Raw genomic sequence first — 20,891 nt, 5'->3', positions numbered from 1 at the left:
TCCATAAGAGATCCTATGGAAGCTGGTTTTTTTTTTTTTTTAATCTATGATGTGCAAAATGTAGTAAGGAATGCGAAGATGTTAAACATTGTTCCTCCCTAAGTTTAAGGAAATGAATATAATACAAACACAAGGTAGATGTCAACAGTAGTCTGACTTAGAATTGTTTTTTATGGTCCAGAACTAGTATTAAAAATTGTAATTCTGCCTTCTAGGTTATTAACTTTCTGTAAGTGTGCAAAAGGAGTACATAATGTGAATGTTGTTATACACATATATTCTTACCCTTATTTTTTTAATTTTTAAAAAACTTTTTATTATGGAAAGTTTTAAACCTTCATTTTACCCATTTTTGGGAATCTTTATTTCTTTGTATATCTTCAAGTTTGCCTGGTATCATATTCTTTCTACCTGAAGAACTTTCTTTAACATTTTTGTAGTTCAGGTTGGTTGCTAATAAATTCTGCTGGGTTTTATTTGTCTGAAAAAAGTATTTCTGAGAGACATTTTCTCTGGGTGTAGAATTCTGGGTTAATAGTGTTTTTAGAAAATTCTTTCAGTGATTTAAAGATGTTATTCCATGGTTTTTTGCTTTGTGTAGTTTCTGACAAAAAGTTTGCTTAATCTTTGTTTCTTTTTATGTGATGTTTCTTTTCCCTCCCTCTGGCTCCCATCAAGATGATCTCTTTATCTGTTGTTTTCAATAGTTTGAATATAATGTGTAAGGTGTGTATGCACACACACACATGTGTGTGTTGTATTTATCCTACTTGGGATTCTCTGAGCTTCTTGAATCTGCTTTGATTTCTTTTGTTATTTTTGGAAAATTCTCAGTCACTGTTTCTCCTAATATTTCCTCTGCCCCATTCTATCTTCTCCTTTTGGGATCCCGATTACGCATATGTTAGAGCATTTGATATTGTCCTATAGTTCTTGGATGCTCTGTTCTGGGTTTTTAATTTTCACTCTTTTTTTCTTTGTGTTTCACTTTGGGTAATTTTTCTTGACCTCTCTTTGAGTTTATTGGTTCTTTCTTTGGCTGTGTTTAGTCTATGAGAAGCCTAACAAAGGTATTCTTCATCTCTGCTACCATGTTTTTTATTCTTTGCATTTCCTTAACTCCTTCTTATAGTTTCCATCTCTCTGCTAGAATTTGGGGATTCATGTTTCAGAAATAGATTTTCCACTTATTTTCTCTGAACCTTGGTTTTCTCTTTTACAAAGTAGAAAAATCAGAAATGTATAAGAATAACTAACAGAATTGTCTTGAGGATCAAATGAGGCCCCTTTGGCAAGTCCCTTCCTTTCCTCTCCCTGGGTCTCAATCACTCTCCTTAAAGGCTTGGACTGTATGATTACTTTGGTCCTATTCAGTTGCTAAATTATAAAATTCTCTGAAGGAGAAAAGACCCAACATTTATTGACAGCCTGAATTAATCTCATATAGTATTTGAGAAAGGAGTAAAAATCACATTTAAAAAGTGCTTTGCAAACATTTTACTTTTGCCATGTCTATGTGAATTTTAATTGGAAGAAACAGACAGCCTTAAATCCAGTTGCCACTTGGTTAAATCTGTTAAAGAATCATTAAAATTTTTCAACTGTTGGGTTTCCTGACTCACTTGAGAAATTTCAAGGCTCATAAAACATCTCACTCTCTTTCTCTGTGTCTATAGGATTTTAAATTATTGGGTTAGCTTCCAAATTTTGCAATGTGAGGCAAAACTAATGGAGGTTTTTCCTCTTTACTGACTATTGCTGTTGAATTGTATTCTCAATGGATTTGTCTTTGCAGTCACAGACTTGGGTTCCAATCCTGGTTGCACAGCTGCAAAACCTTGGGCTGCTTATTTAACTTTGAGCCTGAGTTTCCTTATCTGTTTGTTAAGATAAATATAGTATTTTAAAGTAGCTGTTGCTCTGGAAATTACCTTACATTAAATATAATGAATTTCAAAGACGTGTCCAAATTCTGTGTAAGTAATTTTACTATAATGGGTATTATTCAAGATTGAAATTATTCAATACAAAGAAACATTCTTTATTCATACTCTGAGCAACTGTCTTCCAAAACACAGACCACAATACAGGCATTCTTATTCGAATAACAGGGAGTGATGTCAAATTATTTTTGTAGGGCTTTTTTTGTCATAACAAAAATCTTCACAAAACTGCGTTCCTGATCGTAGATTTTTAGAGTTGGAAGGAACCTAAGAGACCCAGTCTAACTTCTTCCTGTGACCCAGAGAGGTGAAGCAATTTATCTAGAGTCACGTAGCTAACTAATGACACAGCCAGGGAGAGAATAGAGTTCTTTATCCATTTGCCATAGTGTTACATTCCTCTGGAAGAAACTGCCCACTCACTCTTGGTGTTTAATGCTAGTTAGAGTCTTGGGGTAAGCTTTTTTCCATGACTAACTAGTGCTCTTTTGTTTTCTTGTGTGGGTGTCTGGGAGCAAGCCCAGAAGGGTGGTGGTTTTTTTGGTTCAACAACTGAACCGTGTAAGGCACTAGGCAAGGAAAAGGTGTTTGTCTAGTTAGCACTTTAGGGTCAGGAAGAAGTGGTTGGAATTCAGACTCTCTGCTATCAGTGTTGATAGGGGGGTGTTTTCAAGTTGAGTTTCTTAACCTGGGGTTTGAATTCCCAAAAGTTTTATGAAAATTATGCAAATATATGCATACCTCCCAAGAAAAGAATCTGTAGTTTTCATCAGATTATCAAAGGGTACGCAGTTAAAACTGTTGTATTAGAGGGAGGGAAAGGTAAGCAAAGCTGATTGAGAACTAGTTCCCCACTCTTGTACTCTAATTACTGATTATACTAGAGGGTTATCTCCAGCCCCCTTCCGCTTCTGCTCTATCCTCCCTAGAGAGCTTCCCGGATCTTGTCGTGGAAGCTGCTGGAAGACCTAACCTTCTTTCTGCAGGAACTTTTCCCATAGGTTTCCCAAGGCTACCTTCTCTCTCCCTTCTCTGCTCACTGTTTCCAGGAAAGGGTGTGAGACTCGGGGATTTTTGTTCATTAGAAAGCTCAGGAGGGTTATTTCAATTACATTCTGGTTAAAAGGAATTTGTGAGCTGACTTAAGAACCTAAGACTGTTGCTATAAGAAAAAAATGCAATTAGAATTCCAATCAATACTTTGCAAATTAACTTTTAGAATGCCTCTAGTTCTTTAGTTAGGGAATCTCTGTGTTTGATCTAGAAACTCTTTACACTTCCCAGAAACAGAAAGAAAATCCATGGATGATGGTTTAGGAGTTGCCCAGATCTGTCTGTAAAAGTGTTTTTTATTTTTTTAATTTTATTTTAAAGATTGGCACCTGAGCTAACAACTGTTGCCAATCTTCTTATTTTTTTTCCTGCTTTTTTCTCCCCAAATCCCCCCAGTACATAGTTGTATATTATAGTCGTGGGTCCTTCTAGTTGTGGCACGTGGGATGCCGCCTCAACATGGCCTAATGAGTGGTGCCATGTCCACGCTCAGGATCCGAACCCTGGGCCGCTGAAGCGGACGCGTGAACTTAACCACTAAGCCACGGGACCAGCCCCTGTAAAAGTATTTTAATTCAGTTTTTTCTTCCTGAATTTTATTAGACTTAAAAGAACCTACCCCTGAATAGGAATTCATTTTAAGGGACTTCCTTTCTAGAGGAGAACGTATATAAAGCACATTCTAAATTTTTAAGACTAGCATCTGAACACAAAGAAAAAGCTACCACCAAGATGACTCGGAAGAATTTGCTCATTTGTTTATTCATTTAAAAAGCCTATACTGAGTACATATCAAGAACCCTCAGGTATCATGTTAGATGCTGGGAAAAGAGAAATGGTCTCTTCTCTTGCGAACCTCATGACCTGCTGGGGACACAGCTCAACAAATACCAAATCAGTAAGCTACATACTCTAATAGAGGTGCCACAAAAGCATTGGGATCAGTACTCATCCTGGCCAGGCGGAAGGGTGGGAATTAGGGTAAACTTCCCAGAACGGTGACAGATGTTTGAGTTGCGTCTTAAAGGTTCAGTAGAAACTTGTCAGGCAAAGAACGGATCTAGGTATAAATGATGTGTTTGTGCCTTGCTGACTTTTACTAAATTTAACATTTGTCACTCTTATTTTGTATTTTCGATTAGAGCTCCAAACGAGAATGGAAGCCACTGGAGGACCGTAGCTGCACAGACATACCGTGGCTGCTGCTTTTTATCCTCTTCTGCATTGGGATGGTAAGGAAGCTCTCACAGGGGGGTCAGAAGCTGAACTCATGATCCAAGGGGATGATGGGGAGTTGGTTTAAAGAGAGAACTTGTTATTTACCTATTTATTTTTAACCTCTTCTGAATTGTCTATAACTGCAGGTCCTAGGATACCATTGAAGCCAGTTATTTTTCTCCCATACAATTCACTGGTATTTGGGGTCCCTTAATTTTTAGTTTGGTCTATATGAAAACTGAGATCAAAATTAAGGGTCATTGGCACGCTCTCTCTTTGTCTAGATCATTTCAGAAAGCCAGATCATTTGACATGAATTTCAGTCAACTGTGATCTTGACGAGGCAGTGAGTGGAGCACTGGCCGTGGAGTCAAGAGTCCTGAGTATTGATCCAGCCCAGTCACACAAAGCTGACAGCTATTTTTGCAGTTTTCCTCTCAGGGACTTGGTATTCCTTTGTATGAAATTAGAGGTTTTGCTGGATGATCTCTATAAGCAGTGCCTCCAGTGCTGACATTTTTCAGTTCTTCCTAGAGGGGAGGCTGGTTGTTCATTGCCTCTTCCTCCTCCTGCATGTACTAGGCCCCTGCTGCGTGCTGGGTCTGCTGTAACGAGTGGCATCTCTCAGTTGGAGATCAAGGGACTTGGTGATTCTCCCATAGGTGCAGAGGTTGGAAGAGCAGAGTCCCCTGTGCAAGGTGTCGGGGGTATGATTATTCAAATTGCATACCCGCTCTGCCCTGCAGGAGCTTCCACAAGGCTTCAGGGACTTCAGAGTCACTGCCAGTGTGCTGGGCTGGAAAAAAGAAAAGCATTGTTTCAGAGCTAGCTGATGTTCAGAGCTAGAAAGGACTTGGAAATCCTCCTGTGGTCCCTCACCATCATCTTACAGGTTAGCAACATCAAACCCAGAGATGGAAATGACCAGCCCAAGGCCACACTGCTAGTTAATGGCAGAGCTGGGAACAGAGCCCTGGTCTCGTAACTTCTAGGCCAATGCTTTTTTCTGCCACCTTGTTTCCCCTTCCTCAAGGGGGCTGTGCAGACAGTATTGCTCTCTCTTTCTTAGTCTTTACAACTCAAAACACAATTGTACTACATCAGGCAGCCTTTTTTCTCTTGTGTATGAGTATTTTTAACCCTTTTTCCCCCAAACCTTTTCTAGAGGTTCTTTAGGAAAATCTTGCTCTGTGTCTCTTTGCAACTGCCCACCTCAAAAATGCCACTTGAGAATCACAGAACAACCCTAATCATGGCTCATAGGCATAATTGTGGGTACCAGTTCTGCCCTGAACCAAGGAAAAGGAAGCAGTAGCTTTGAACGAGATGTAATAAATCCAGTAAAATAAGAGTGTTCATTTTAAAGGTAATAGACAGCTCAGTTTCACTAAACCTGGGATATTTAGAAGACATCAGAATACTATTTCCTAACTTAGGACTTCTAAGAAGATATTGTTCAAGAGTCTACTTAGTTTAATGGAGTACCAACTGAAATGCAGTAGGCATGCATAATGTGGAAAAGAGTCTTTGCTAACAGAATTAGTCCACAACCTCTCCCCGCCCCCTGAATTTAACCCTGGGACAAATAGCAACTGACCTTTCAAAATTATGTTTATAAAAACATGTACCTGCCAACTGAGGTGCTTTTGATTTTCTGTGCTAAAATAGCTCAGGAAAGTGCATTCACTAGTCTTAATAGACTGATTTGGAAGTGACTTGAGAGTAAGGAGCCATTTGTTTACTGAAACATTTTAATGCAATGGTAATTAATATAATGTTGATCTCAGTGTGATGGTAATTAAGACCCACTGTGTGTATTTTTAAATGCGTGCATAGCGTTACTTATTTTGGAATGATTCTTTTAATGATTACCTTTATGCAGTTGAGCTAACATCAAGTTTTGCCATGTGGAAACTGGAGAAATCTCAAGTTCTTTTGCCCACCATACTGGCACAACAGTGGTTCAAAGTTCATCTTCTGAGTATTTGTTTTAGTATATGGTTTTTTTAAAGTTTTTTTTCTTTGGATTTCATTCTGTAGTACTTTGAAGAGAAACATTCCACAAACATTTGTTGAGCATTAACTTATGCTTGACGCTTTCATATATGTATTTATCTCATTAAATTCTCCCAGTTACCCTTTGAGATAGGTTTTATCCCCAGCTTACAGACAAGGTATTAGCCAGGTGAAATATTAGCTCTAAGAATACATTGGTGGTAATAAGTGGCAAAAATAGAATAGGAACCGGAACTTTCTACCTATATTCTTGTCACCTAGTGGTCCAGCTGTCTGCTTCTTTTACAGTCTTTTTTTCAGTGACTTTGCAGCCTAATATTCAACCATATCTTTATTCACTGTCTTCAGTTCTTTGCTCACTCTTGATATCTATGCTCTGGCTCTGAAATATTTTAAGATCTTGTTGCTTTTCACTCATCTTCACCATTAAATCTTTTTATTTACACATGTTCATCTCTTTATAAATATCTGTCCTCCTCTTTTATTTCTTCCCTTACTTTCAAGGTTTTTCTATGCTTGAGTTGTCTAGAACTTAGAGTATTTTTCAAAGTAAATTGCTATCAGCCTTCTTGAGAGCTGTCATCTTCCACATTTGAACTTTCATCAATGTTTTGAAATTATTGGACATATACTTACCCTGCTTAAAAACTTACATGTAACATTGTACTTCTAAATTTCTGTTTTTCCATTAAAGTAGTAAATAAGTTCTCAATTCTAGCAGCATATTAGAATCAGCTGGGATCTGTTAAAAAATAGTCATTCCTGGGCCCCACCTTGGCGATTCTGTTTAATCTCGGTGATTCTCATGCTCAGCCAGGATTGAGACCCATTGTTGTAGGCACTGATAAACTAAAGAGTTTTGAGCAAGAGATGATAAGACTGGGTTTAGAAAGATGGCTGAGGTCTGTCAATGTTAAAGATGGCTTGTAAAGCCATTGTAAAGGGGGAAGAGATTTCAGGCAGACCACTCTGGAGGCTGATAAGTCTAGATAAATCCAGATAAGAAGTGAAAAACCCAAAATAAGGTAGTGGTAAAGGAGAGGAGGAGAGAGATTGAAGAAGTAGGATTTAGTGTCGTCAGCACTGCAGACAAGTGGGAGACAGATTAAGGATAACTAAGAAGTTGTCGTGTTGGGGGGTTCAGGGTAGGACTTTTCAGCTCAGATCCTACTCCAGCTCCTCGTAGGTTCCAAACCAGTTTCTGTACACATGAGGGAATACGAGTGGATGGATAAAGAAAGTACTACTTTATTAGTAGCCGAACAGTCAGCTGATAGTGCCCAGTAAAGCACTCCCTGGTCATCATGACTTACAGAATGAGGCTTGGGCATGTGGCCACCAGGTCCTTCCCATCTTGGATAGTCTGACTTCATTCTGTCTCGGGGAGAGGTGTAATGTGAGAAGAGAAGAGAAGAAGAGAGAAAAAAGGTCCAGACCAAATCCGTCCAGATCAGCTTACCACAAAGAGGCAGGAAAGAGGGGACGCTAGATGGCCCTAACAGGAGTGCCTACCATGGAAAATGGAAGCTACAGAGACCCAGTGCAACTTACGCCTGGTGATTATCACTGCTCACTATGGACTCGGTGCTGTTTTCTGCACTTGATGCAGAAACTCATTTAATTTTCACAGCTGCTTAATGAAGTAGATACTATTATTATCATTTCCATTTTACAGATAAGGAAACAGAGGCACAGAGATATGTTAAATATCTTGTCTAAGGTTACACAGTGGCAGCATTGAATCCAGGAGGAAAGAGTTAGAAGGTGAGGCCTCAAGAGAAAGTCCTTTCTTTGTTGCCTGAAATTGGGAACAACAGAAAAAGTTATTGTTCAGAACATGGATGTGTAGGACACAATAACCTCACCCGCGGTAAAATGTGGTCTAATCAATATTTCAGACTCTGAGCAAATAGTTTAGCATTGTCACTTCTCTAGTGCAGAGTTAGGAAGCTAGGGTGATGGCCAGAAGCGTGGCGAGGGGAGACGGAAGAGTCCTGTCATCACTCGGTGTCTTATATGTGCAGCCTAATAGATAATGATGCTATAAATGGGGTTGGGGACACACAGGAAAGGGAAATGGTTAGGAGAAATGTGGAATGATAAGATGAGTTCTGGACATGTAGGCTGCGTGGGTAAGGATAAGCAATTGGAAATGCAGAGTTGGAATTTGGGAGAATGATCTGGACTAGAGGTGGATTTAGGAGACATCCTTGCATAGTTTGTCCCTTCAAACTGCTTTCAAGGACCTTTTTTATTTTATATCATTAGTCTAGTTCCGAGAGCATAGTGTTTCTACCTCATTAACTATTGTCAAGCTTGCAGCACAAAATGAGAGACTCAGAGACTCGCTGCAGTATTCGGTCACCTGTGTGATGGTCTGTGCTTTGCCAGGATCACAGAACAGGAAGAACAGCATGCCGGAAATTACTTTAAGGTTACCTGATCCAAATGACTGCCTACTTTCTCTTAAATCCTTGTTGTGTTTTGTTTTGTTTTGTTTTGTTTGAGGAAGATTAGCCCTAAGCTAACATCTGCTGCCAATCCTCCTCTTTTTGCTGAGGAAGACTGGCCCTGAGCTAACATCCATGCCCATCTTCCTCTACTTTATATGTGGGAGACCTGCCACAGCATGGCTTGCCAAGCAGTGCCATGTCCACACCTGGGATCCGAACCGGGGACCCCCGGCCGCAGAAGTGGAACGTGTGCGCTTAGCCACTGCGCCACTGGGCCAGCCCCCTTGTTATTGTTTTTCAAATTTTTTTTTATTGTGGCAAAATATAGATAACATAAAATTTACCATCTTAACTACTTTTAAGTGTACAGTTTAGTTAAATCCATTTTGCTTTTAGTCTACTCTTGTTTTTTTTTCCTCCATCACTGAAGTGGACCAAACAAGTTTACACTTCTGCCTGCAAGTACACCATGAAAAACTTTAATTTGTATCTACTTTCCCTTAGAGTCACGAAATTTTGGAAGAGGAAAGAACATTTGAGATGATTAATCTAGTCCAATCCTTGTTACGGATAAGGAAACGGAGGGTCAGAGAATTTAAAGTGACTTGCCCACGGTTGTGGGAGTATTTGCGGCAGAGCTGGGCTCAGTTCCTGGTATCTTTCTGGTTTTTTTTCACTGCTCCAGCTGCCCATGAAACCAAGCCTCTGATTTTGCTCCCTCTTGCCCCATTATTTTCTTCTCTTTTGAGGCCATTTCAGTTCTTTTAGGGTAAGCTTTACGTATGATAATCCTTTCATACCTTACATGGCATCTTGTGTTTGTATATGCTCAATAAATGCTCATTAAGTGAGTATTTTGTAGACTTCCAATCGTTCTCGTTTTCCTCTCTCCTTTTTCTTAGAGTAACGCATCCTATTAAACGTTAAAGAAATCCGGAAATCTGGCAGATTGGCAAAAATTTCGTATTTATTTTTTTTAGTTTGTTTGCATAAATAATAGTTCTGCATCAGGCGTTCTAACCCTATCCTGTCTGCTGGGTCCTGACAGCCCTCCTTAACTTGGGATTCTTCAAGGAGGGGGAGCATGCCAGGTGTTACTCCAAGGTTTGACAAAGTAGTTATTAGGAGACTGACTGTAAGCGTTGATTGAGATAAGGGGTGAATAGAGCTAAAGGAGGTAGTATTTGAGAAAAAAGAATCTGGATATAATTTCATTAATCCCTGAGAGAGGACTGGGAGCGTGAGTCTTTTTTTCCCATCTTTTTCTCTGGAAACATTTTGCCATATTCATACCCCATCCCCACCCCCCACACACACATGTTTCTGTTGACCTTTTTTTTTTTTCCAAAACAAAACTAAGACCATCTGCCTTGCTTGGTTGCATAGTAAAGGCCCCAGGTATAGAATTCAAACATGCTTGTGAAATAAAATGTGTCCCTTTTTTTGACTCATAGTGAATGAAACTAAGCAGATGCTCTTACTTAAATTGAACTAAACCTTGCAGTGTGAAGGGAAAATGAGCCCAGTTCATTAATTAGCAAATTGTCTTTCTCCCGCTTAGGCGCTAGGTACGTCTTAGTTGCCTGTGCTCCACCATCCCTCTGTGCCTTTGTCTGACTTGGTCACCTCCTGTTTGTGATTAGATTTGTCTGTTCCTCCTCTCTCTCCTAAAATAGCCCCTCTGAAAGCACCTGAATAGCTCAGTCATTTTAAGATCTTAGCCGAGGTTCTCTTCCTTACTGATCGGCTTACTCTCTCTCTAGTGATTGCTCCCTTCTGTAGGCTTGTAAAAGCTTTCTTCCTCCTCATCATTTGCTTCATTATGTGATTTCCTTCTGTTGAATGCCTTCCTCCTCCTCTGTGGAGCCATTAAATTATTGAGTGCATTCTGTAAAGTTTCTCTCACCCTATTTTAATTTCATGTACCACGTTTTTTCTCATCTGAAACTATATTGCTTCCTGCATTTGGATTGCAGAATTTTTTTTTTAGGAGATTGCATTTTTAATTATATTTGGCCTAGTTCGCCACTGTCAGTGCTTGTACCATATGGGAAGTCCTTGGGATAACAGTCATAGTTTCTTCCTGTCTTATTAGCTTATGATTCTCCTTTTTTTCCCCCCTGCAGCTCCTCGCCCTCTCTGCTCTACTGCTTTTGGAAGCTACTAAGAAGTTTAAATGGCCTATGTGAAAATGTGTCAGTGTCCCATTTTACCATATATATGTAACATTTATAATTTATACTCCGCCTACGTCCCAGAGGGATGTGAGGTGGCTTATGATAAAAAAAAAAAAAAAACCCACATGTCCAACATTACTGTTGAAAATAGGCAGAAAGAGAAATCAGAAACCATTTAAAGGAATCTGTAACACAAAGTACTTATCAAACGTAAGAAGAACATTCCTATAAAAAGTGAAAGAAGAACATAACCTTTTAATTATGCAAGGGCCTCGCTATTTTAGACTAGTAGTGAAAGAAGATTGTAATTGTGGTGTGAATGGTTCTGTGTAGTAACAAAATTACTGACAGTGTTTCTCACTTTTCCCCGTAGAAATTTTTGTTCTAAAATAGAGAACTAAAGGGATTTTTGACAGTTACTGTTGTCAGTCTCTTCAATCTGACTTTCTCATTCAGATTTACCATAATAGCTACCATATATCGATTACCTGTCATGTCCCAGACAAGCTAGGGGTGAGATAGGCATTATCTCATTTAGTCCTCATCATTAGGCTGTGAAATAGACCTTATTACTCTGTGTTAGGGATGAGGAGGAAACAGTTTAAGTAGGTAATTGGATCAAAGTTACACGGGTAGTAAGTGGTAGAGTGAGGGTTTGAATCCAGATCTTTCTTCATTCTCTTTCTATTACCCTGTGATGCTTCTTGTTAAAGCACTGTACTGGAAAGGTTAGCCATTAAACCTCCTAATATTTACCTCCACTTCTAGTTTTTGTTCAGTGTAGGATGTCCCAATTTGAGGTTCAAGGATATGTTTACAGTGACATGCTGGTTTGCTCATGTGTATGTATGTAGGGGATTAAATATTTTTTTATCATGTCTTAGTATTGGCTTGAAGTTCTGAAGTGAGACTAATTGCCCTGCATTCTCCTTGGAGGAGTCAGGAGAAAGGGAGTGGGGCAACGGGGCGGGGGGCGGGGCGGGGAAGGAGTGGGTACTGACCAGCCTATGCCTAACCCTAGTGCTAGCAGTTAGCTGCTGCTTTGAGGCAGAAGGGTGCTAACATTTATTGAGACAGACACTTTGCATGTATTATCTCCTGTAAGTATCTCAGCAGCCTTTGCGCTAAGTGGTTTTAGCTCCAACTTACAGAGGCATGGGTAAACTGAGGCATGGAGAATTAGGCAAGTTTGTCCAAGGTTGCACAAGTAGAAAATGGAGTCATCAGTATTCCATTGATCATTGCAGGTTTATTTGACCCCAAGGCCCATGGTCTTTCTCTTACAACGTGTTCTTATTTCTTACAACAATAATCTCAAATACTTGCTGAGCTCTTACTGTGTGCCAAGCAGGATTCTTACGACATTCCTGGATTATTTAGTTTAATCACTACAGCAGCCTTCTGAGCTGCACATTCATTATCTCCGTTTTACACGGGAGTACACTGAGACTCAGAGAGCTGAAGTCACTTGGCGCAAGGATCAGAAGGCCAGAGAGTAGCACCTCAGGTTTCCAGAAGTTTCTTCTAGCTACCCTTATACTCTCTACTCTTCCCTCCTCACTGGCCTTACCTGTATCATAGAAACAGAGGGGTTATTTAGAAAAAAGAGTTTGTCTGCCTTTTTAGGAAAGTATGTTTAAGGGGGAAATACTTTTCTCTGTGGAATTGCCTATGAGACCAGCATTTACCACTGTAGGCCTGAGATCTCGCGGGGCTGCTTCCGTCAGTACTGCTCATGATAGTTCTGTGATGAGTTAACCAGGGATCATCTCCATCTTCGTTAGCCACTGTAATAAAGATAACAAAACCTCAGCCTTTTAATGACCAAGTTGCAAGAATATTTCTTAACCTGAGACTTTTCACCCAGGTCAATCAGTTTATCAGTAGGATTCATCTTATTTCCTGTTCTGAGGCCTGGTAGCCTGCAGTTGAGAATAAGCTTTTATTGCTCTGTTTTGGTCGATGCATACTTGACTTAGCAAGCCTGATGTCGTTCTGAAGCATATACCCTTTGCCTTTGGCTCGGTGATGAAGCATATTCCCATGGAAGGAAGAGACCTTTGCGGCACACAGACCCAGTGCTTCACTCTCCTTGAGTCTCCAATAGTAAGAGCCTGGCGGTGTTTCTTGTGTAATTCTTTGGCTTGTAGTGTACAGCTTTATTGCAGGAAGGAAAGAGAAGTGTTGTGTGCACTGAAGTGATAATAATTCAAAACCCACATACCTATTGTTCGAATTTTTTTCTTTCATCCGTTGCTGTCATTCATTTAACAGAACTCCTTTACAACCAAATAAAACTAAAGAATGAAGAAAGCTGGATTTGATTCTATGCTCTGATCTTTACTAGCGTCTGTGGTCTTGGGCAAGTTATTTACCCTTTCTGGGCCTCAGTTTCCCCATTATGAGGATTAGAGATAAAGTATGGTAAGCACCCAATACAGATCCTGGCACAGAGCAGATGTTCCATACAGAGAAGCTGCTATTAGTATTATAAAATGCAAAGACGATCTTATGATGTAAAAGCTCGAGATTTGTTTTATTATGGTAGTAAATAGTGTTTCTCTGTGGGCTTCTTTGTGCTGTTTATGTGAAATCCAAGGAGAACAGTGGAATAGTGTTTGCAATAAGGAAAGATAGCTCTTTGTTCCCTTCAACAGACAAAAGAAGCTCATTATCGTATCAAGTAGTGACTGTTGCTATTGAAATGGTTCATTTGTATGTTTTTTTCTGTCTTTTTCTCTAGGGATTTATTTGTGGCTTTTCAGTAGCAACAGGTGCAGCAGCGAGACTAGTGTCAGGATACGACAGCTATGGAAATATCTGTGGGCAGAAAAATGCAAAGTTGGAAGCAGTACCAAACAGTGGCATGGACCACACCCATCGGAAGTGAGTAGACTGTTGCTGAATGATGACCTCTGGAAACTTTGAAGGGGGGAGAAAATCCTGCTTGTCTTACTGTTATAAAGACAATATCTTACTGAATATTATTTGTATATGACTCCTATTGGTGTTTTTTATTTTTTTTAACTGTCCACTTGAATCTTCCTGTTTTTGGTCTATAAATACATTTCCCACAAAACAAAATTAGCTGCCGTGTGTTAAAAGGGGCTACTTTGAGGTTTTCATGAGTAAAGGTTTGATTTGAGAGGGCCATTCTTGTACTCTATTTCTCCATTAGACTTTAGATTATACACTAAGTTTTAACCCAAAAAATCATATTTTCTTACTAAGAGTGTACTTGATGGCAGACAGAGGGATGGTAATGGATTTTGAAGCGTTAAACTTATAACGAAACATTTTGTGATGCATCATTTATAAGTACACGTTAATTTTCAATTTTATAAAAAGATACATTTTCTTTGTCAGACTTTAAAATTTGTTGTGGGTTCTCAAGGTTCATCTTTTGGATTTCATGAAATTCCTGACTTAATCACCTTTTTTCTTCAAAAGAGCTCTTATTTCATTTGTAATGTCTATGGGGAAAATATATTTCGTCAAACGTATTTTATGTATGATGTCAATATATTCGTTCAGACTGTGTGTATATTTATGCCCCATCAAACTTTATTAGACAGGCCTAATAAATGAAGACAGGTCTTCAGAATTAACCAAACTAATTTTAAGGTAACAGGTTAACCAATTCAATTAATGAACTTTATAGGAAAAGGCTAAGCAAATAACATTTTTTAGGCTATAGTTCTATTATGAAACATTTTCCAGGATGTAATAACTTTATTTATTATTAGATAAATCTGTTGGTTAAGTCTGGGTCCCTACTGGAAAGTAAAAGATTAATTTGATAATTTCACAAACTTGAAGAAACTTAAGTAGTTAATAGTATCTCAGAGACAGTTCCTCAATTCAATGAATGGATAATGCAGTTTGAATAAATAAAATTTTAAGTAATTATAATAATGACTATTTGTGTAGCATGCCATAGTGGACAAGCATATGATACCACCGTGGGAGGTGAGTGTAGCGAGGCTTAAAGAGATTGAAATGACTTTCCCAGAAGTCTTGTGGGCAGTGGAATATCCAATGCAGACCATGAGCTTTTCTCTTGATATGCACCTGCATCCCTTGACAGGAGAAGTGAAAATTGGACTCTTAGAGAATAATTTGGAGAGGTGTTTCATTTATCCTTCTTTTTGATTGCTTCGTGAAATTAACACAAATTTTAGGCCTTGTGTTATTTCTTGTAGCAAGACCACCCATATTTTTTTTGTTTTTACTTTTTATTTTGAAATAATTTTAGATTCATATGGAAGTTGCAAAAATAGTACAGAGTTCCACATAGCTTTTTTTCTGGAGGTAGTGTCCATGCTGTCAAATATTGTGTATCTCTGAATGCTGTTGCCATGTACCAAGCATAAAATATTACCATTTAGATAATTGAAGAGAAAGGAGGAAAAGGGCTCTACTCCTTCGGATCTACTGCTCACATGAGGTCGAAAGCATTTTTATGACTGCCTTTATAACTTGCTGATAACTTCAAGCATATTCTCACCATAAGGTTTGTGTAAATGTCACTCTTCACACTTAATCTTATGGAGGTTCATTTGGTCAATTTTTAATTTCAGATCCTTGGGTTGTTCCATATACATTTGGCCTCATGCAAAGAGAGCCTGCTTATTATTCCAAAGAAGTGATTACTTCTCCCTGAATGCTTAGCATAGTCTGGAGCCATTCATGGAGAGCTGTAGGGGAGATGGTTTCCCAAGCATAGCTATGCCCTAACTCATGCCTACATGTTTAAAATTTGTTTCTGATCGTTATTTTATATCAAAATTTATTTCTGATCAAAAATTTATTTCTGATCCTAAGAGCACTTTAATGCTGACCTAGCTAGGTATTTCTATCTGTAAGTGATAATTTTTAAAAAACGAATGGTGTATTTTTGAACATACCTTTCTCAGGTAAGTCTATACTGTTTGAGTTTGAAAGGAGGCAGAAAGTCTGTGTTGGTTGTCTTTACTCCATCCTCTTCTTTCTCCTGCCAAATGCATTGGTCCTCCTTTTTCACTCATTTCCTCATGCATCTTTGTCTTCATTGTGGATACCAGGCCCTTCCATAGCTGTAGAATTTTGTTTTAGCTGTTTTGTCTGTTACCTCAATTTGACCTTGATTGCTTTCTCAGCCCCTAGCGCCTGCTACTTACTAGAAGCTCTGTATATGTTTGTTGAGTAAGTTAATGAATGAGTCCTCTAAAATCTTGAACACAGCTAAGGCTTTCTTGCCTTCATGAGTATTGTTTCCTCTTTCAGAAAAAAAAATTTCTCCCCTTCCTCACCTGGCTAAATTCTATTCATCCTTCAGCTTACAGACTAAGTATTACTTCCCAGAGGGGTCTTTTTTGATCTCACCATTTAAATCAGGTGTTTAAAAATACTCTCTCACTGTGTCCTGTAATATGTGTAATTTGCCATTTGTTTTGTGGTTATTTGTTTAATGTTTGTCTTTCTAAGTTCCACGAGAGCAGAGGTGAGGTCTCTTTTGTTCACTGCTATATTCTTAGTACCTGGAAAGTAGTAGGCACTCAATTAAATGTTTGTTGAATGGGTAAATAAATTTATTTCCTTAGAATATGTTCTAACAAGTGAATTACTGAGTCAGAGGATCTGAATATTTTAAGCTTATTAACGCATATTTCTGAATGCCTTTCTCTAAAGGCTGTTCCATTTATATTCCCACCAACAGTGTCTGAGATTGCTTTATCTTTACTAGTATTACTAGCTTTTATTTTTCCTCATTTGATCAACCAAAAAACGATGTTTTATAGTTTTAATTTGCATGTCTTTGATTATTCATGAGCGTGAACCTTTTCCTCCCCACATTTGTTGGCCTCTCATGAAGACTGTTGTGCTAGCATATTTATTCTTGGTCTTCTTATCTCTAATCTTCTCCATCCTTTATACTGTGATAGGATTAAGTTCTTTAAAACACTTTTTCTGGTCATTTCTCTGCTCAAGAGCCTTTCCTTTAGTGTTGTTGCCTATAGTATCAAAGATGAGCCCACTCAGCCCCTGCCATTCCAGGCTCCCCATGACCCAGGCTCACTGTACCTATTCAGTCTTCTCTTACTGTTTCTCAGTGTGGTAGCAGTATTGTCCATGATATTCAGTTGATTCTATCTCTGTGCTGTTCCCTCCACCTCTCTGCCAATGTGAATTGAAATCTGAAAGACTTAAAGTGGGTCTCATAACTAACCTCTATATGAAGTATTTCAGAACTAACCTTATCCCATAGTGATCTTTCCTTTGTTACCTGAACTTTCCTACCCTTTACTCGTTTTTCTGTTGCCTTTAAGCTGTTCTTTGAGTATGTTGTATGTTTCTCATCTGCCTGTATTAATAATCAGTTGCTAGGTAACAATGTGCCGTAAACTTAGCGGCCTACAACAAGACACATTTATTATCACTGTTCCCATGGTCAGGAACCTGGATATGGCTATGCTGGGTCTCCTGCTTCAGAGCCTCTCATGAGGCTGCAATCAAGGTGGTGGTCAGGGCTGGGGCTCTGCTGGGGAAGTTGCTCTTCCAAGCTCATGTGGTCATTGGCAGCATTCAGTTGTTGAGGATTGTTGGACTGGGAGCCTTAACTCTTTACTGACACTGTGCATGCCAATGCATGCCATCTAGCCCTCTCCTTTTGGGGGCTTACTTCAAAGCCAGCAAGGGAGAGCATCAAGAGAGAGAGTTGGCTAGCAAGATGGAAGTTACAATCTTACGTAATATAATTATGGAAGTGATATCCTGTCACCTTTGCCATATCCTACTGATTAGAAGCAAGTTGCAGGTCCCACCCAAACTCAAAGGGAGGGGATTACACAAGGGTGTGAATTCTAGGAGGTGGGGATAATTAGGCCTCTTAGAGTCTGTCTGCCACACTGCCCAACTCTCTCTCCCTGGAGACCATGTTTTATATACAAAACTCCTGGATTTGAATGCCCAAGAGTTACTTCAGAAGGGCTTACTGAATTGCAATAAAATTGGAAGGAGGAAAGTCGGGAGAGGTGGGAGGGGGAATGCCTTTGACCTGTTCTAACCAGGAAATTGAAGAGGCCAAGATGACTATAACAATTCTATTAACAGTAAAGAAAAGACAGTATTTTCTTTCCTTATCATTCTAATTGTAATGTTGTTTTTCCTCCAGATAATATTTTTGACCTGATAATATATTTGCTGTAGTAATAAACATGTATAGGGACATGGCAGACAGTAGTCTATGAGATACAGGAAGGCCCCAGCTTCAAATGGATTATGTTCCCAAAGTTGATTTTTAAGTTGGCTGCTTGAGATGTGTAAAACTTTTCTGCACAGAAACAATGCTATAAATAAGGTTCTGAGGCTGGGTCAACTCACTGAAGCTCATTTATTTTAGAGCCATAGAATGCCAGAGATGAAAGGGGTCTTTAAGATTATCTAGCATGTACTCCTTAAAGCATCCCAGCAAATACTTGTGAGTGCCCCCATGCCTGGGAGAAGAAAATGACTTGTTTTGTAGCTGAGCTATGATAGTAATGGTACTTGTACAACAGGGTGTGGCTTACAACTGTTTTTTTTTTGGTGGTGGGGAGTTGGGTGGTAGTAATATATTTTGGACTCTGACAATTCCAAAAACATATCTCTGTGGAACATTCTAGATTGCCTGCCATTTTCAAAACCGTAAAGCTAGCCTTAGAGTGTATGTGCCAGTTTTTGGACAGAGAATTATTATTATTATAGAAATTGTTCTCAGAGAGGAAGCCCCTATCCTCTGTGTCAATTTGGATAAAGCAGGGATACTTCCACTTCTAAGATACCTGAATTAGTGGTTATGGGGAGTGTGCTGGGGCAAAGCATCTGGTTCTGTTGGTCCTGGGGAGTCCATTCTCTGGAGGAGGGGAAGGTATTGTGTTTCTACTGTGGGCGTTCCCTTGTCCTGGATGCTTGGGATGGGATGGGAGAGGCTATGGCATGGTGGCAGTGGCTCTTAGTATGCATAGCTTATTGTGTAGGCATTATGATATCATTATTAGAACTCTGTTCTGCATTCTGCAAACAGTCCTAACACAGAGCTTAATGTTCAATTTCTTTGTTACTCTAAGAAATTTTTGCAGAGTATCTCACTTATCAATATCGATTTTTCCGTAGCGGTTCTAAAGATATTCTTTGCACAAATCTAACTTTCTTCTTTATCTTTTTGTCTTTCCTCTAAAGAAGCCATTGGAGTCCCAATCACTGATAAAGGCTCTGTGGCCCTGAAATGCCTCTCAGATTTCAGATAATCAGTGTCAACAGAATGTGCAGGAAGTTGAGGTCCGAGGGGGTTGATGGCATGCATGTGTGAGTAAAATCTATAGGGGGCATTTTATCTGAGACCTTCTCCAATTACCTTCATAACCTTTAGCAGGGTATCTAGTGTGAGTTTTACTTCTTTTCTTTGACTGTCTTGTTCCCCAGAAATCCACAGCTTAGAATATTTGTGCTGGAAGGGGCCTTAAGATCACTGAGCCCCTTCCTTTCGCAGGTGAGGAAACCGGGGTTTAGGGAGCATGAGTGATGTGATGAAGACAGTAAGTCAGGACCAGCACCGCACTCTCCATGCTCAGTCTAGTGTTCTTGGCTTATATACTGCCCTGTCCATGGTAATCCACACAGTGACTCCAGTGTCCCCCTTTTTTCACTCTTGGGGCCTCTCCCTCCCAACCTTTAAAGATAAAAGAAACTTAGTAGAACATGGAGAGAAGGGGTACATTATATAAATTAATAAAGTTAAACTAAGGAACCTTTGAAAGGAACCAGAGCACCTCTATAATCTATGAAGGCTTTGAATAATTTCAAGGCAGCTTGTCTGTTTCCTTCTCTGTCAGATAAAGAATATGAATTTTAATGATGAAATGAATTATTCTCATCTCATATTTGGATATTTTTACCATTGGTATGTTTTTAATATTTATTGAAAAACATGTAGCTTAAACTGATAATGTTACTTTTTAGTAAGATAATTGATTAGTAGATAGTCTTATTTTATTTATTTATTTATTTATTTATTTTAAAAGATTGGCACCTAGGCTAACAACTGTTGCCAATCTTCCTTTTTTTTTTTTAAGGATTGGCACCTGGGCTAACAACTGTTGCCAATCTTTTTTTTTTTTTTTCCTGCTTTATTTCCCAACCCCCCCTGATACATAGTTGTATATCTTAGGTGCAGGTCCTTCTAGTTGTGGGATGTGGGACGCCGCCTCTACGTGGCCTGACGAGCGGTGCCATGTCCGCGCCCATGATCCGAACCCTGAGCCGCCGCAGTGGAGCACGCGAACTTAACCACTTGGCCACAGAGCCAGCCCCAGGTGGTCTTATTTTAAAGAAACTCTATCTTTATGATTTCTGCATGGATCTAGAATAGGACCTCAGTGACCACTGATAACCTGTCCTAAGGCTCAGAGCTGTGCAGGTTTAGCGTCTCTGGTTCAGTCTACCCCATAATTGATAATTAGTTTATTAACTTTTATAAAAGGCTTATTTAGGGGGTTGGTAGTGATGTTGTACTGATGTGGAGACTGTGTTCACTCTTTCAAGTACTCATGAGAAGCTGCCAAGCTTCCTGGGCCTACACCATACCATATAACCGTTTATTTTAAGGAGAACATTTTTCTTTCATTAATGTGTAAAACACGCCTCTTTTGAAGACCTATTAAAGTGTTGTCAAATCCTGTTGACTGTGCATAACTGTCCCTGTTTGAAAAAGTAAAAGAACTAGAAAAGATGATAAAACTTGCTAAAATATTTGCTTTGAGGATCCTTTTATCAGCTAAGTACAGTTCTTCATATTTATGGGACTAAGGCTGACTTCTCTTCCTCTCATTGACCTAAATTAAATTACTGTCTACTGAATGACTGTCCTTCACCATTCTTGAAAATTCTGTTTATTATTTTATTTAGTCCTGAGCAAATATTTATTGAAAAACTGCTGTGTGCTAGAAACTATTAGAAATCATAAAATAGAAAACTAAATGGCTGAAAATAGAGCTTTTGTTAAATTCATTCTT

The 20,891-nt window shown here is 39.1% G+C and overlaps 1 protein-coding gene across 3 annotated transcripts in view; it reads left to right on the top strand.

The window, feature by feature from the left end:
• The window catches only part of SLC44A1 (solute carrier family 44 member 1), a 178,691-nt gene that overhangs the window by 43,198 nt on the left and 114,602 nt on the right, over positions 1–20,891 (top strand). For all 3 annotated transcript variants that reach the window (XM_070519087.1, XM_044779109.2, XM_044779110.2), the window contains exons 2-3: positions 4,139–4,228; positions 13,604–13,746. In XM_070519087.1, coding sequence (XP_070375188.1) covers positions 4,139–4,228; positions 13,604–13,746 — 233 coding nt within the window. The remainder of the gene's footprint in view (positions 1–4,138; positions 4,229–13,603; positions 13,747–20,891) is intronic.

Source organism: Equus asinus, chromosome 10 (genome assembly GCF_041296235.1).
Source record: "Equus asinus isolate D_3611 breed Donkey chromosome 10, EquAss-T2T_v2, whole genome shotgun sequence".
In the NCBI taxonomy this organism is placed as follows: domain Eukaryota; kingdom Metazoa; phylum Chordata; class Mammalia; order Perissodactyla; family Equidae; genus Equus; species Equus asinus.
This window is presented reverse-complemented; position numbering and strand designations above follow the sequence as displayed.